Raw genomic sequence first — 16,706 nt, 5'->3', positions numbered from 1 at the left:
CAACACAGAAGTGAGGGTGGCCCCATAAAATACTGTGGCCCCCCTAAAACAACCTTGCAACTCCCTTTTGGGTCAGGACCCCCAATTTGAAAAATGCTGGTCTCCCCTGTCAAATCTGTACAATCTAGGGTAAAAGCACACAAAATATCAGATTTCACAGAGGGAGACCAGATTTCACAGTCCGTGACTTGTTTTTCATGGCCATGAATTTGGTAGGGCCCTGATTATGGCAAGACTTTAATGGTACCTACAGCTAGTCATGAACACTGTTATTGTGGGTGTCAAGTTTCCCTTCCCACTCTGAACTCTAGGGTACAGATGTGGGGACCTGCATGAAAGACCCCCTAAGCTTATTCTTACCAGCTTAGGTTAAAAGCTGCCACCAAAGTGTTACACAAAGAACAGGGAAAGTGCCCACTTGGAAACATCTTCCCCCAAAATATCCCCCCAACCACTACACCCCCTTTCCTGGGGAAGGCTTGATAAAAATCCTCACCAATTTGCATAGGTGAACACAGACCCAAACCCTTGGATCTTAAGAACAATGAAAAAGCAATCAGGTTCTTAAAATAAGAATTTTAATGAAAGAAAAAGAAAAAGTAAAAGCATCACCTCTGTAAAATCAGGACGGTAAATACCTTACAAGGTAATCAGATTCAAAACATAGAGAATCCCTCTAGGCAAAACCTTAAGTTACAAAAAGATACAAAAACAGGAATATACATTCCGTTCAGCACAATTTATTTTATCAGCCATTTAAACAAAAGAGAATCTAATGCATATCTAACTAGATTGCTTACTTATTCTTTACAGGAGTTTTGCATTCCTGCTCTGGTCCCGGCAAAAGCATCACACAGACAGAGAGAACCCTTTGTTTTTCCCCCACTCCAGTTTTGAAAGTATCTTGTCTCCTCATTGGTCATTTTGGTCAGGTTCCAGCAAGGTTATCTTAGCTTCTTAATGCTTTACAGGTGAAAGGGTTTTTCCTCTGGCCAGGAGGGATTTAAATGTGTTTACCCTTCCCTTTATATTTATGACAGGGGGTTATTCTATAGAAGTTGAATTTAGGAACAAAACCCATAAGGCTCAAAATCTTTGTACATCATCTGTTATATGGCTATGCCTACACATACAGTGGCATGTAGAGTACAGACACTATACGTGTAGCTACATGCCACAGTGAAAGGCTCTGGTAGGGGGGAGGCAGTGGGGAAACGCTCTGGCTGCTGCTTGCACCTTTCATCACTGCCTCCCTCTGCTAGAACTTTCCTCCACTGCGTCCCCCCTTCCCCACAACCTTTCCCCACTGCTGGAACCTTTCACTGTGGTATGTAAAGTCTCTGACATCAGGGATGCAGCAGGACACTACACTGCTAAAAACAGCAGTGTAGATGTGGGAGGCACTGCTGGGCATGTAGGAGCCGTGTAGGGTATATACCCTGTGGGTTCAGGTTTGTAGTGCACTCTCTTTTACTCACCTAAGCCATGTCTCACCATCTACACTGCTGTTTATATCCATGCTAACTGGGGATCTAGGGTCTGTACTCTACTCACTGCAGTAAGTGTAGGTGTAGCTTATGTTTAATATACCTGCTCTTGTGAAAAGTGCCTTAAGATAGATAAGTGTCCAATAATAGTATTGAATATTTTGGAACAGCTGGAATATTCCTCTTCCAACTCTCTTTCCCTGGACAAGGGTGAACCCAGAAGACAGAGGATACCAAGACTTTTGTGGGGAGGCTTTGCTTTGAGACTCATGACATTTTGGAGTCAGGGTGAACCCAAAATAAACTGAGCAGCTGCTGGCAAATTTTTGACAGTGTTAAATATGCTTTGATAACAAAGCTGTGGGAACTGCCTGTTCAAGACTTGCAGAGTGTTTAATATCTGCTTGATAACCTGGTGAGGGGGTTGATACTGTGGTAAAGTACTTTTTTCTTTTTTAAGTTTACCCACTGAAGTGCTTCTTTCAACTTTATGTGTGGATGTTTATTTAGATGAGATTATAAACTTTGGCGGAAACACATTCTCTAGTGATTCATCTTATGTTCCCATAAAATGTCATGCATTACATTGGAGTAGTGTAAATGTTATGTTCTGGTTTGGGGACCTGGCTGGCTTTGCCGTTGATGCCTAGTTGACAATATGGTTTATCGTTTAATGTTTGAATTGCATTTTTCTCATTTCCTCCTAAGACACAGAAACAATTGGCAGTAAGATGGTTTAGGAGAGAGAAAAATAAACTCTAAAATCAATTCTAAAGTTTCATCTAAGAATGCAGATGGTAGAGTTGCAAGATTTGCTCTCTTTAAGCTTGTTCCGAAATTCTGTGTGTGTGTGTATACACACACGAATGGATGGATTTACTCTTCTTCACAGAAACAGCTAAGTCTCTTGCGCATTCAGATTCTCCCATAGTTGGAAGTGTTGTGCTTTGGGCTTTTGGTGCTACTCAAATAGAAGTAGCAGCTAGCCATGACATCTGAATTCCCCATGATTCCATGGGCTTAGTGTGCGCTTATCTCTACTTTTTAACTTGTGTTTTTAGGAGGGGTAGGTATTTGCTATTTATTAGATCAATGTAGCTTGAATGACTTCAAGGACTGAGAGCTGTTCTCATGTTATTAGACATTTTGATGCTTCCCAAAATTTATTTTTACCCAAATATAAATATTACCCAAAGGTTACACTTAAAATTAAGGTTTGTGAATTTCTAAAAATAGAGATTGTTTTCCATTGATTCTGTAAAGTTCAGAAAGAAAGTTGCATGTATTGTAATTTCTATAAGCTTGGACAATTGTTTCACTCAATCCAATATACTGAGTTAAGGAATTCTCCTTTCATTCACAACAGTTAGACACTGGTATCACTCCATTAACTTCAGTGGAGTTCCTCCTGATTTACACCAGTGTTATCTGGAGGACAATATCTCACAAGTGTTTCACATGTCATCCACAATGCCTTTTATTGTTGCATTTATTTAGTATATTTATTAATCAATTGTTTATTCATTTTTATAGATAAAAAAAATCAACAGGAATTTTCCCGTAAACCAGCAGGTAAGAAAGAGAAACATTTGGAAAATTAATAATTTGCATAGCATCTGTGTTGGAATTGTTTTGTTGCTCTGTTTTGTTTTGTTTTTTTCAGAGAAGATAGGGATGCTAGCTCTTAATCGGCTTCCTTTACACTAGATCACTGAAATGAAGGGATGTTGAGGTGTTCAAGAAAAGAAGGATTTTGCCCATTGTTTCCGAAATGCATCTATGTTTGTTTCTACTTTTATAATGAAAAGAGGGGTGGGATTATTATATTCTATATACTAATATATTGTGTCTTGAGAATGAAGACATTCTGAAAAATTCTCCTCTTTGGTGACACTTTCATTATTAAAGCTGGCCTGGATTTTTAAAAGAATTTTCCCTCCCTCTCACTCTTCCTAAAAGATTGTTAATCATCCACAGAAGTAGAGAATGCATTTGCACCACAAGTATCTATAAGAAATCTGTTTTCACTGAAGATGTCAATTCACCTTGAGCTTCTTCAAGAACAGCTACTGTAAAATCACTTAGTATTCAGTAGCATAAAGGCTGCTGCTGACTGATCTGAAAATAAGGAAAGACAAAATTGCTTATTAAACAAAAGATAACTCGCAAATTAAGATTTTAATGATCGGGATTTTTTTTCTGAATTCATCACTCAACTTTAATTACCAATCAACAAAAATAATACAAATATAAATAATAAATATAATGGTTCAGCAGGCTAGTGCATAAGTATGCAATGCTTTCTGCTATTCTGGACCTCCTGGCACCAGTGATTAGAATGGCATTTGGTTCCTCTTCATTAGAGTTTCATTGGCTTAAAAATAACTTTCTTGACTTGAGTAGCTTGTTGGGCATGCTATCTATAAAGGAGTCTGCAATTAATTCATTCTTCCCTCAGGACTTACTATAGAGAATTTCAGGGAAGACAGCCAAAATATCAATTTGAAAGGAGGTAGACAGATTAGAGAATTTCATATATAGAAAGAAAATAATTTACTGATCTATGAGGATGCAGGAATTTGGGAGATCAGTGATTTCAAAATCAGATGTCCTTCCTGGCTTGATTTGAACTGAAGATAAATATTGTGTGGTCTTAATTGAATACTGTATATCTGTTTGGTGAGGAAAAGATTCCAGTAACACACAGATTTAGGGCTAATTTCTGTCTTCTAATATATAGCTGGCACCAGCATGAACTTCAGAGAAGGATCAAGCCATTTTGTTGTTCCATTAACAGCACATTATTTATCTGCTAATTAAATTACAGTCTTGTGTACCTTTGTCATTTCCATATTTATTTGAGTAAAATGAGTTATTGTCTATCTGAAGTTGAATAACTATGGGGATACAGGAACTAACTGGTTTGTTTTATGAAAGTACATTATTAATGTGCCCATGTAATAAGAAACCTTGAACTCTGAAATTGTTCTGACTGGGAAATTAGTTTGGGGGATTTTCTTAACAATATCATATTTTAGCTATAGTGGTTAGCTCAAACTTTGTATATTTTTATATGTTTAGTATGCAAACACTTTCAGGGAAATAGCTTCCTCATTTTTTATGTCCAATTAAAAACCCATGAACACGTAAGGTGCTATATAGTAAACAATAACAGAAACTAGGATAGGGCTCAGAACGGCTTACTCTAATACATGTGAACAGCTTTACACACATGAAGTCCCAATGAAGCAAATAGGTCTACTCAGGTGAGTAAAATTACACATGCTTCTCTGTAGCCCTGAGCCCATATTGATCAGCTATTCTAATTTAAACATCTTTATCTGACTTCTATTGCAAATAAACCAGCTGACAAACAAGTTATGGAGAATATTATATTTTACTATTACAAATAAGGAATGGCTTGTATGAGTATTTGGCTATCAAAATCAGTTGCAAAATTCAAAAATATTTGGCTGAATATATAAAGATTGTTTGAGTGAGATTCAAAAAGATATTGCTGTTTTTTCCATACGGAGGCATTTGCTTTCTCATCAATATCCTCCTTTGCTAAAATTTCAGTTACTAAAATAACTGACTTTATTAATTTTAGACATTATTAATGCTTCAGATGTGCATACATTAGTTGGCTTTTTCATCTATGTTGATCTGGGTGTATAGAAGCCTCATACAGAATTTTCCCTTGGCAGTGAAATTTGCAAATATATTAGGTGTTTGTTTTTTCATAGTGCAAAAATATGGACCAAAATGTGCACTTTCTTTAAATATAGACTCTGAATCACATCTAAAGAGACTGAGTTGGTGCCACAACTTTACTTTGTAAAAACTAGAAGGGGGAGAGGGGATTGAACAGGTCATTGTCACTGAAAGTGATTAAATATATTTATATTAGACTATCATTTTACAAAAGCTATAGCTAAAATAGCGTTAACCCTTTTTGAGCTAAACAGCTATCCAAAAATTTGGGGTCTCTTAGGTTGTTGCAGTTAGGCAGAGAAATTGGTGCAATTCTTTGATGCTGTTCTGTTTATTTACAAAGAATGTGCAAAGTCCACAGACGGAATCAAACAGCAAAAAACTTGCTTTTATCACAGCACCAGAAACACTCTTTTCAGCTTGCCCCTCTGACCCCAAAACCTCACCTTCTACGGTCAGACATTATGTTTTCAGCAGGTCCTTCAGCCTGTCTGTCTCTCTCTTTTTCATTCTCTGTGTTCTGCTCAGGTTAAAAAAACTTAAACTGTCAGGGTAATTAAGCACTGGAACAAAATGGTGACAGGCGTTGTGGAATCTCCATCACTGGAGGTTTTGAAAACATATTAGACAAACACTTCTCAGGAATGGTCTAGTTATTATTTATTCCTGCCTGCTGAGGTCCTACTGAGGTCCCTTCCAGTCCTACACTTCTATGATTCTATGATGGAAAAGGGTCAAAGGAATAGGATGTGTCCTTAAGGGGCTGGGTGTCAGGAAGGTTCTGGGAAATGGGGAGAATAAAGTTAGGGGAGGCTGAGGAAGGAGAATATAATAGTAGTGTGGTGATGGCTGTAAAGAAAATACCACTGTAAAATAAGCACAATCTTAGAACCGAATGATATTTTTATTTTCTCGGAACCCTATCCATTCTCCATATCTAATGCTATCTAATAAAATAAATACAAGTAATTGAAGAAAAACCTAGATTTAAATTACAGTTTCATACATTTTGTGCGGAAATCCCTTCAGTGGAAAGAGGATCAGGCCCTTTATCAGATAGGCAGGAAGGCTAGAATATCTCAGGGTGATAGCCAAGGGCTTCTATATTTGACCTGTTCCACCTTGGCAGGAAACACAGATGTCACCTTTTCTTGGAGCTCATCACTGTTTTGCAGCTGTTGTATGAAGTACTGACAATGTCAGCTCCTGAGAGAGACAGGAGGCTAGAGTGAGTTCAAAAAAGTAACACTGACTTCTTTGTTGACCCTTACAACACTGCAGACTAATATACTTTTTTTTCCTTGGTAAAAGGACATGTAGTGTATATCCATTTGCGGGTCCTGATCTCATACACTACCCCGTCATGAGTACCCCAATCCTCCTCTATGTTGTTCATCCTAATAAGTCTGTAACTTCTTGCCAGTGGACAAATCTCAATCTGAAATCTACCTCACAGCCTGCCAGAGACCTCCTGGATTAGAGATCTGAAACAGACCTTCCTACCAACCTCCCTTCTTGGCAAGGGGAGCCAAATTCACCTGCCTCCCAGCTGCTGGAGATCTTGCTGCTAATTCTGGGTATGTTCCCTCACCAGCTATTGGGACTCTCAGTTTTCATTTGTGATCCACATGGAACGTGCATCATGATTGGAGAGTTAATAGGGTGTTGAGATATTGTTCAGATGAGAATTAGTTTTAAAATGGAGTTAGGGTTTAGATTTAAGGCTGAATCATAGCTAGCGGCTGAGTTTGGATTCAATGGTAACATATTCAGTGCTGCCAAGTGAAATTTTTGACTGAAAATTTCAGAGACCTGGCACCTTCTTAAAGAGTGAAACTTTCAAAATCCTTTGTTCTCATGAACTTTCAGCTGCACCCAAACTTTTCTAGTTTTTTATCCATCCTACATCCATTCTAATACCAGTGAGAGAGGGCTTGCATTCATGGTTTTGAATCTAATCATCCTTGAAAATTATAAAGGGCTGGATTCAAAGTTAGTTTTTCCCCATATTGGATTAAAATCTAGCAGTTTCTTCCCCCAATTTTAAATGTATACTACATTTTTTTATATCTCATGCATTAAAATTACTCTGGATTATTTACATGATGCTAAAACACAGGCAGTACCATGTTAATCATGAAACAGGTGTCCCTTCTTCTGCCCATTTGTAAATACTCTCCAATTGGTAATTCAAGGATTCATCATGCTTTTCTGAAGTTAGTAACCTGATCAGTATTCCCTTCTTTTTTTGAGGATCATATTTATAGACGAGCTAACGGAACATTCCAGTAGCTTTCTGAGCACAGTTATTACATTATTGTAAAGTACTTTGGAGGATCACTTTGAGTGTTAAAAGTGCTATGTATGTAAAATCAAGTCTTAATCTATTTTATATCTACCTACCGGACAGTTTGCAAAGAAATACCTGAACTAATCTGCATTGCTGCAATTTTTTTATGATCTCAGTTTTTAAACTTATTTTCTCTTAATTACAAAAAATATTGTACGACTCCTCAAAGATCAAGGCACTTAAGCACAGGTAAGAAGAAAATGCTTGTGTCTTTAAAGGACAGCCCTGGGCTGTGGATGGTAGAGAACTGTGCAGCTCCAAGGGAAGACTGGGGAGAAATTTAGTCTCAGGTACAGAATTTCCCATTTTCTTGGAGCAGGAAAGCATCCCTCCTTGTGCTCTGTGGAGCACATGGGGTTACACAGGCTGTACCATGCTAAAATGGGGCACATTTGCTCACGCCAGTATGTCCAACCTCTTTGATGGTGCAGTGCAACCTTTGAGGTGTGCAAAGGGAAGAGCCTCTGTAGTCTGTGCTCAGGAGAGTGCAGTCAGAGGCTGTGCTGTGCAAGGAGATGGTGACTCCTTGGGTTCCCCTTACTGCACTCCCACACAGAGAAGTAGCTATAATATTTGGTTAGGTTTGTACAATATTTGGTTATATTCTGCTGTGGATTTCCTTTACATACCCTCAGACTTGTGTGCCTTCACCCCCCCACCCCTTACTAAATCTGGCAGTAACCTTGGGGGTAAATTCAATATCAGGGAGTATATTATAATCAGCTGAGTAATTTTCTATGTTATTGATTTACTTCTACATTAAATTTCACTCTCACCAGTACATTATGATCATCACCCTTCTGTGCTATAGAGGCAAAGCACAAATTGCAATTACATGGTATTAGTGATGAGCTGACCCACTTAAAAAGAAAACGATATGTACATGAGACGCTGCTATTGAGTGATATAATTGATATTCTGTTTAGAGGAAATAGCCAAGACTAACCTTTTATAAGTAAATCAGATAACTGCTCTTTAAGTAATTATACTGAAGAAAATAGCACTGGAATGTACTGTCCAATATTTGCACATTGTGCTTACACACTACATGAATGTTTCTTTCTGTTTTAAGAAGCAAATTTCTGTAGCAGGTGAAAATTCATCCAGCCATCCAAAAACTGCTGGAGCTTTACCATTCTTTCTGCTATATTGCCATTCCATTAGCCATTTCATTAGCCACCAAAAATGCCAGCTTCAGGAAGAAATAAAGGGACCTTTACACCAGTCATAAAGGTGAATGTCATTACTTGGGCAGGTTGATAGGTTAACATCTGTTTGAGTGATAGTCATCTGTGCTGAAACATACAAATGTTTTGCTTGTGGGATTATAACCTCCCAAAAGACATCACTTTTATAATATTTTAAAAAGTGAAATGATGGAACAGGATGTTCTGCTAAAAAGTGAGATGTTACTCAAATAAAATACCCTTAATATGGTTCTAGCAGCACATGGGAGCCCGTGTTTATGTTCTGCCTCATTTGGGGTTTTTGACTTTGCAGGTCTATTGAGTTAATTATTTTTCAATATGTCATAATTGTAGCTCCTCAGAATTGCCACTCTGAATCTCATGACTGACAGTTAATGAACTTTCAGGTCCTATGGTACATCTGTACTATCACCATCTGTTGTCACAGTGAAGTTTTTGATCGAGTTTATTTGAGGGGGAAGAGTCTGTAATGAAGCTCCTATTGTCAAGTGTTTATTAAAACTCTGAGGGGAAGCTGAATTCATTCTGTTGAATTAAGCAGAAATGCACAATACGGTGTAAATTCTGCGGTGATCATTGCCTTCTATTGCATTGTCAGCCTTACATGCAGCTAGGCATAGATTACTCCATAACTTAAAGCCTAGAAATTCTTATATTGATTAAGTATTTATATTTCACTTGAACAAAAAAGGAAATATACATATATTTAAAACTTACACCCCTCTTTCTCTCCATGGAGGAGATGGGCTGTAAAGTAGAAGAAAAGATGTCTTTATTAGAGTAGGTTTGTAAACACCAACAAATGTTATTCGTTGGTATGTCTTTTAAAGAAAAAAGTATTAGATGTTGTATATTGGCGTTGTTAAGTCTTCATTGGATAGTACAATGACAGGCCCATTACAAATGACTAAGACAAATAAAGGATTTCTATTTTTTCTAAAAAGTGATATTTGGAAGATGTTTGAGCCAACAGTTGATAGTGTGAGCAGCATTTGGTAAAGCAACAAATGTTCATTTATGATTTTAATAGTTTTACGTTTGCATTCTGGTCACTTACATTTTATTGTTGGATTTTGTTTTTTTAACTACCATCAAAACAGGCACTGAAGCAGGCCTGTTTCACAAAGAAATAATGTTGTGCAAGCAGAGCATTTGTCTACAAACAGATGTCCTAAATGATGGCCATGTGCTGGACCTCTCTGTCCTCACACAAGATGTCAAAAAGAGGTGACTAACCCAAAAAATGAACTTGTCACAATAACACTTCAACTTAAAAGGCAGGTTTCTCCATTATATCTAGGCATATTTAGAAAGGCCAAATATGGGGACAACATCCAGTCTCTGTAAAGCTCAACTTAATAAACTCAGCTTAGTGCGTACTTATCAGATGTGGATTTGTTCTTTATGATCATTTTCGAATTTTCAACTGAAGATGATGTTAGAACTGTAACCACTTATTGTGATGTCTCCTTTACTGCCTAAAGCGAGAGTCTAAAAGTTCCTAAGGATAATATTATTTTTATTAGACAAGAATGAAAATCTTCAATAAGTCTACAGAAATATTATTTCTTGGGGAATTGTGTCAATTAAATAAACTAATTGGAACCAATGAAGCAGATACTTTAACTAGTAGTATCTGCTCTTGAAGAAACACATGGGACTCCAAGAACCTTTTGAAGTTATTTTTAATTACAATGTATGGGGGGGGGGAGGTGGGGAGAGGGAATGTCTACAATGGCATCTTATTTTTTCATTCCCTGTCTTATATGTGCTCAAATAGTCTGATTGCACCTCCTATAATATTGTGGCGTCTATGAAAACCTGATCTGTCACTCCCCTTCCTAACGCCGGAAAATATAGCACTGCACAGCTTTACCTATCACAATCAACTATTGATATTCCTCTTTTCTTTAACAAGTGGGACAAGAAATACAATTGTGAGAGATTTGTATGATTGGAGGCAGTGCACCCCATGGGATGGGGCACTGGATTGGGACTTAGGTGACCTGGGTTCTACTCCCAGCTCTGCCATTGGGCTGCTTGGTGAATTAGGGCAAGTGATTTCACCTATTTTTGCCTTAATTTCCACAATGATAAAAGGAAAATAATGCTACCTACCTCCTTTGGTAAAGTGCAAGGAGATCCACAGATTAAATGCTATCAAAAAGTTAATATTGTTCTTATCATTATTTTAATACCAGGAGCAGAAACTCAGTAGACACTAGACATTTTATTGGTGTATCCTTTTCACACTGGCATATTTAAACTTCATCATCTAATTGAGATAAAATATTTATTCCATTTTTCATTTTCTTAATATCTTTTATAGAATATTTGGCATCATTTTATTGTATCATCATATTAAAATATTGATCATCTGAATTAAATCTCTTCAGTCTGGTGCCTCGAACGTACAAATATACAGCTGGCTACAAATAATAGCGTTGTTTTGCATGGGAGGCCAGGGAAGAAAATCTATTAAGGCCCTATATCAATGCACTTTTAAAGTCCTAGTTATTGATCTCTTAATGAAATACTGCATGTACAATCCTAACTGTAGCTTTATCTAGCTAAACAATGTCTTTCTCCTTCTGTGTATGTATGTTTTACATAGCACAGAAATTAGAAACTTCTCAGTAGACAAGAAAAAAACCAGTTTGTGTAGTCTGTATATGTGTATAAAAATGACACATTGTCAAGCTTACACAGTTAGGCAGGCCAAAGGCAGAAAAAGTTAAAGTTCAGGCTGAAGGCAGTCTTAACCCTGCATGAGTGTAGGGGTTTTTTGGGGTGGAGGCATTGCCACCCCCCTCCCACAACAGGGCTGGCCTTATGCAGGGGTGCTATGGTCAGGGGGACACCGTGGTCAGGGGGGCAAGGCTCGGTGCTGCAGCAGCCCCCCGACTTCCTCCTCCTCCCCCCACAGCCGCTCGGGGGGATGGCTGGATTGGCGGTGCCGGTGGAGCCCACGTTGCTGTGTGTGTCCGTGTGGTGAGAGAAAGCGGGAGCCTGGCATGCAGCATCCCCTTGGCAGCAGTAATAGCCCCAGCAGGAAGGCAGCAGCACCGAGTGACACCATCAAGTCCAGCTGTGGCAGCCTGTGCCAGAGTGGCTGCAGCTCCTGGGCTTAGGTCTATGCAGCAGCGGCGGTTGGGGCTCCTGTCCCCCACCCAGCACTAGCCCCCCTCCAAATATAATAGTCAAGCTATGCCTATGAGTATATGATTCCTAAAGTAATATGGTAGGTAGTAGAAATACTTATTGTAATGTTGGTTTATGGAGTAACCGCAGAAGAAAACAAAGCTGAGAGGCAATAATTAGTAAAGATATCCCAAGTGGAACTGACATTAAAAATAATAGACTAGCTAAACAAATACTATGTACAAGATTTTTTTTAAAAAGTCACTCTCAATTCATAATGTGTTACATAAAACTTTTTGTCCTTTCAAGCAGTTACTCCTAGTAACAGAGACTGTAACGGGGATGTCATTTACCGAGCAATAAATATGTTGTACAGGTTTAGCACGCAGAAGAACATTTGGTTTATATATTCTTGGGCAGAGATTTATGAAGCCCATGCTATTTTACAACGCATAGAATACCAAATTTTTAAACCCCCAGTCCTCAAAAGATTGAGGAATTTATTTTTAAATCCTATTGCCAGACTGTCTCCTAGTGACATGCATTTAGAACATAAAAATCAGACTAGGAAATCCAAATTGTGTTTATAATGATGAAACCCTGTGCATTTTTCAAAAAAATCTGATTAGTTATGATTGCAATGGACTCTGATGCTGTTAAGGATAATTTTTGTCTCATGCTCAAGGCAAAGCTGAGGTTTTTAATGAAAATAAATATAACAAATTCAAGGTGGGACTTCAAAGGCAGTGGAGAACAGTCAGAGAGATTTGAAAAAGTTCAATGCAAGGATGCCTTCAGCATTTCCCCCATTCGTGATGGAGAAGCAATGGTGGGATCAGTCCTTCATGTTCCAGTGCTTGCATATGTGGAGGCTCAGACTGGTGGTGGCATTCCACTCACTCATATCCCTAAAATACTTTAGCTGGTAGTGGTACATAGGAAGAGCTCTATCAGAGTATCTTCCACAATGGAAGTCTGAAAGAGAAGAGTTGACCTACTACACAATTTAAAATAAATTGGTTGTGATTCTTAAATTATCTAGATTATTTTAAGAAATCTGACCTTCTGGGTTTGGTGATATAAGTGTCATAGAAAAATAGATTTATAATATAATCATCAACAATACCATATTTAGTTAATAAGCTATAATAAGTTTAAGATAGATGACAGACATTGCGGTGTTTTTAACCACCAAAGAAATGTTTTAGGTACGTTGTTTCATGATTTCTTTGCTCCAGCTCAGTAAGGCAGACATTACTGAATAACATTCCTTCCTTGCAGTTGCTGAGATACATTTTTAGTTTCATTTTCTGAAAGTACAGTCGACAAATATGTTTAATTTATTTTTATAGAACTGAATTCATTGTATTTCTCCAAGCTATTGTCATATAACGAAAATGCTCAGCTCAAAGTCCTAAAAAGAATGGCTAATAATAGTTTCTCCATTTAATTGCAATGGGAGCTGAATATTCTACTGGGCAATATTGTTAATAAGCCATAATAGTTTTTCTCTCTTCACCCTGACTAATTCTCTAAAAGAAGGTCTTCACAGCCTGTGATAGCAAGTCTCTGCGGCTTATGAAATACTTCAGTAGGGTGAGAAACTATCTGTGGGGCAGGTTAAGGAGTATGAAAGAAACCTAAATATAGACAGTAGGATTCATTGAAACATATTGATTATTTCATAAGCTTGAATAGCAGTGTTTTCTTCTAATCTTATTTGTTTTGTGATATCCCGTAGCATGTGGCAGTCCGCCTCCAGCACCAGGCACTCCTGCACCAGGAACTAGAAGTACTCAGTGTTTCTATAATTTGCAAACTTTATTGTAAGCTGCTTGAATGGAAATTCAGGACAATGCCACCCACCTGCATCAACATGTGGGGGAACTTGCTGGGATCAGCAGTGAAAGGGGGATAGTCCCAGTGGCAAGAAAGGGAGACACTCATGCTGGGACAATAGTAGCTCCCCCCACCCCAGGAGTCTCTGACACCCACGGACCGCATAGGGGAGAAGGGTGCTAACTGGCCAGCACTCCCCAGCTCCTAGAATTTAGTCCAGGGCAGGGGCCATGTGGAGCCTCCTTTGGCTCTGTTTCATTAGCCCATACTACTCATCCGAACTAAGAATGGGAACCTGGCCGAACAGATGCTGCAGGTGTAGCTGGCCACCCAGTACTTAATTTGTACCAGGGCTTGCCAGGGCTAAGCTCTGGCACCTCTAGGCTTGGCCGTTCATAGCCCCAGCACCTCTGGGATCACCACATCAGTCATGAATGTAAAAAAAAAAAAAAAAGTTGCTTGAGCCCCAGCCCCTCTTTCACTAGAATTAGGCACCTGGTTTGTGGGTCAGGAAGGATTCCCCCCCCACCCATGGGCCAATTAGCCGAGTGCATTTTTTGGCTTCTTGGCAGCACCTTCAAGCCAAAGTGGGTTGTGTAGGACCGTGTTTAGTACCTACCTGAGGTACTTGAGTGATAGTGTTTGTTAGCTGCAATGTCTGGCTGGTTTCCATCACAGTTAAAAGAATGAAATGAACAGCTCCCAGAGGTAAAAGTCCTGGGATTTTGCTGGTGGGCCTTGGGCTCATGTGATAGGTTGAGACCTGGTGGCGCTTGAGGTTCCCACCCTCCTGCATCCTGTATCCCCCTCATGGTGGGGAAGATGCTAGGACTCAGGGAACGCTGAGTCCTGCGGGGGCAGGCTGAGGTGAGCCTACCCCACATTACGGGTTATATGGTAAGGAGCCCTGTAACCTCCACAGTGGAACCAGTTAAATGCCTGGTGTAGGAAAGTAGGGTGATGGGCGGGTACCTCCCCTCCTTTGTGTTAAAGTTGTTGCCTGCCACTTAATTCCGTGCATGTGTCTGTCCTCATTTTGCTGCTGTGTCCATATCAATAGATTTCATATACTATATCTGCATTCTGAGGATTCAATACCTTTACCTGCAGTATTTATGCATTGCTCCATATTCAGTGGATTAAAAGTAACCAATAGATCTTAATGAAACTGTAAATGGGGAATCATGACTGATGCTCTGTGGTGTGTTTCCAGCGGGGTCCTGCAGGGTTTGGTTCTTGCCCCTATGCTGTTTAACATTTTTATCAGTCACCGATAAAACAAAAGCATCACTGGTAAAGTTTTTAGATGACACAAAAATTGAGGGAATGGTAAATAATGAAGAGAACAGGTCACTGGTTCAGAGCAATCTGGATCATTTGGTAAATTGGATGCAAGAAAGCAATATGTGTTTTTAATATGGCTAAATGTATATATCTAGGAACAAAGAATGTTCTTACAGGAGCGGGGGACTCTATCCTGGGAAGCAGTGACTCTGAAAAAGTTTTAGGAGTTGTGGAGGACAGCTGAACATGAGCTCCCAATATGATGATGTGGATAAAAGAGCTGATACAATTCTGGGATGCATAAACAGAGGAATTTCAAGTAGGATTAGAGAACACTCTACCTTTGTATTTGGCATTTTTTCAACCACTATTAGAATACTTTGTCCATTTCTGGTGTCCACAATTCAGGAGGATAATGATAAATTGAAAAGGGTTCAGAGAAGAGTAACGAGAATGATTAACGGATTAGAAAACATGTCTTGTAGAGATAAATTCAAATATCTCAGTCTAGTTAGTTTAGCAAAAAGAAGGTTAAAGGAGTGATTTGATCAGACCATCAGTATCTACAAGGGGAACAAATATTTAATAATAGGCTCTTCAATCTAGAAGAGAAAGGTATAACACAAGCCAATGGCTAGAAGTTGCAGCTAGACAAGTTCAGAGTGGAAAGAAAGCATACATTTTAATAGTGAGAGTAACTGACCACTGGAACTATTTACCAAGCACTTACCATTTTTAAATCAAGATTCGATGTTTTTCTAAAAGATAAACTCTACGTTTTTATTTTGGGAAAGTTCTATGGCCTGTGTTATAGAGGAGATCAGACTAGATGATCATAATGGCTTTGGGATTATGAATCTTCTTGTACACTGAGAGGTCTCCCATTTAAATAGCAATAGTAGAGGGTCCTGAAATTATATCGTTGATAATATTCTCCCATAATTAGAGATTATGTGTGTGTGACCAAGAATGAAGTATGCTATGATTATAATAGTGCATATTTTCATTAGTTATGAGATTTTTTTATCTGTTAAATTCAGTGTCTGTTACAAGCTTGGGATAAGGGCATTATATAGCTTTTCAGGCCTATTAGGGTTTTATATTTGTCTCTCTAATATCTTTCCCTCCAGATGTTTGGGTGAGGTTATACTATTGCCTTCTTCAATTGTTTTCTTCCAACATAGTTCACTTTCACAGAAAGTGAACAATTGAAAGCTGTGACCTCTGTTTCACCTAATCTGCATTATACAGTGGATACCAATAATAGTAATCATTAGTAATGCCAAACTGTGGCATTTAGTCACTGCTTTGTGATTTTTTTTAATACTATACACTTTTCTCTCATTTCATCAAATTCATTTTCCATTATCAAATGCACTTGCGTACTTTTTAAAATTTTGTCCAAAGCTACAACTTCTTCATTTAGATCAAAATTGTGCACTGGAAGAAGACGGCTCGGCTGATGTGTTCGAGGTTAGTGAGCTCTCGCCAGGAATTGCTGCCACCGCATCCTGCTTCCCAGTGCAGTAATGTCTTCTGTCCCTCTTGCTGATGAGAATTTATTCCCAGAAGTCTTTGAAATGTACTTTGACTCAAAAGAATATTGGCTAAGTGTTCAGCGTGCCTCAGGGTGGATAATGAAGCTGTGACAGATCAGCAACTCCTGGATATAGAAGTAATAGA

At 38.6% G+C, this 16,706-nt stretch overlaps 1 protein-coding gene across 2 annotated transcripts in view; it reads left to right on the top strand.

The window, feature by feature from the left end:
* SNTG1 (syntrophin gamma 1) overlaps nt 1-16,706 on the top strand; it is a 533,703-nt gene that overhangs the window by 416,450 nt on the left and 100,547 nt on the right. For both annotated transcript variants that reach the window (XM_043539635.1, XM_043539634.1), the window contains exon 12: nt 3,021-3,059. In XM_043539635.1, coding sequence (XP_043395570.1) covers nt 3,021-3,059 — 39 coding nt within the window. The remainder of the gene's footprint in view (nt 1-3,020; nt 3,060-16,706) is intronic.

The sequence above is a fragment of the Chelonia mydas genome, chromosome 2 (genome assembly GCF_015237465.2).
Source record: "Chelonia mydas isolate rCheMyd1 chromosome 2, rCheMyd1.pri.v2, whole genome shotgun sequence".
Lineage (NCBI taxonomy): Eukaryota > Metazoa > Chordata > Testudines > Cheloniidae > Chelonia > Chelonia mydas.
The sequence above is the reverse complement of the archived record's forward strand: the minus strand, read 5'-3'. Positions and strand labels throughout refer to the sequence as shown.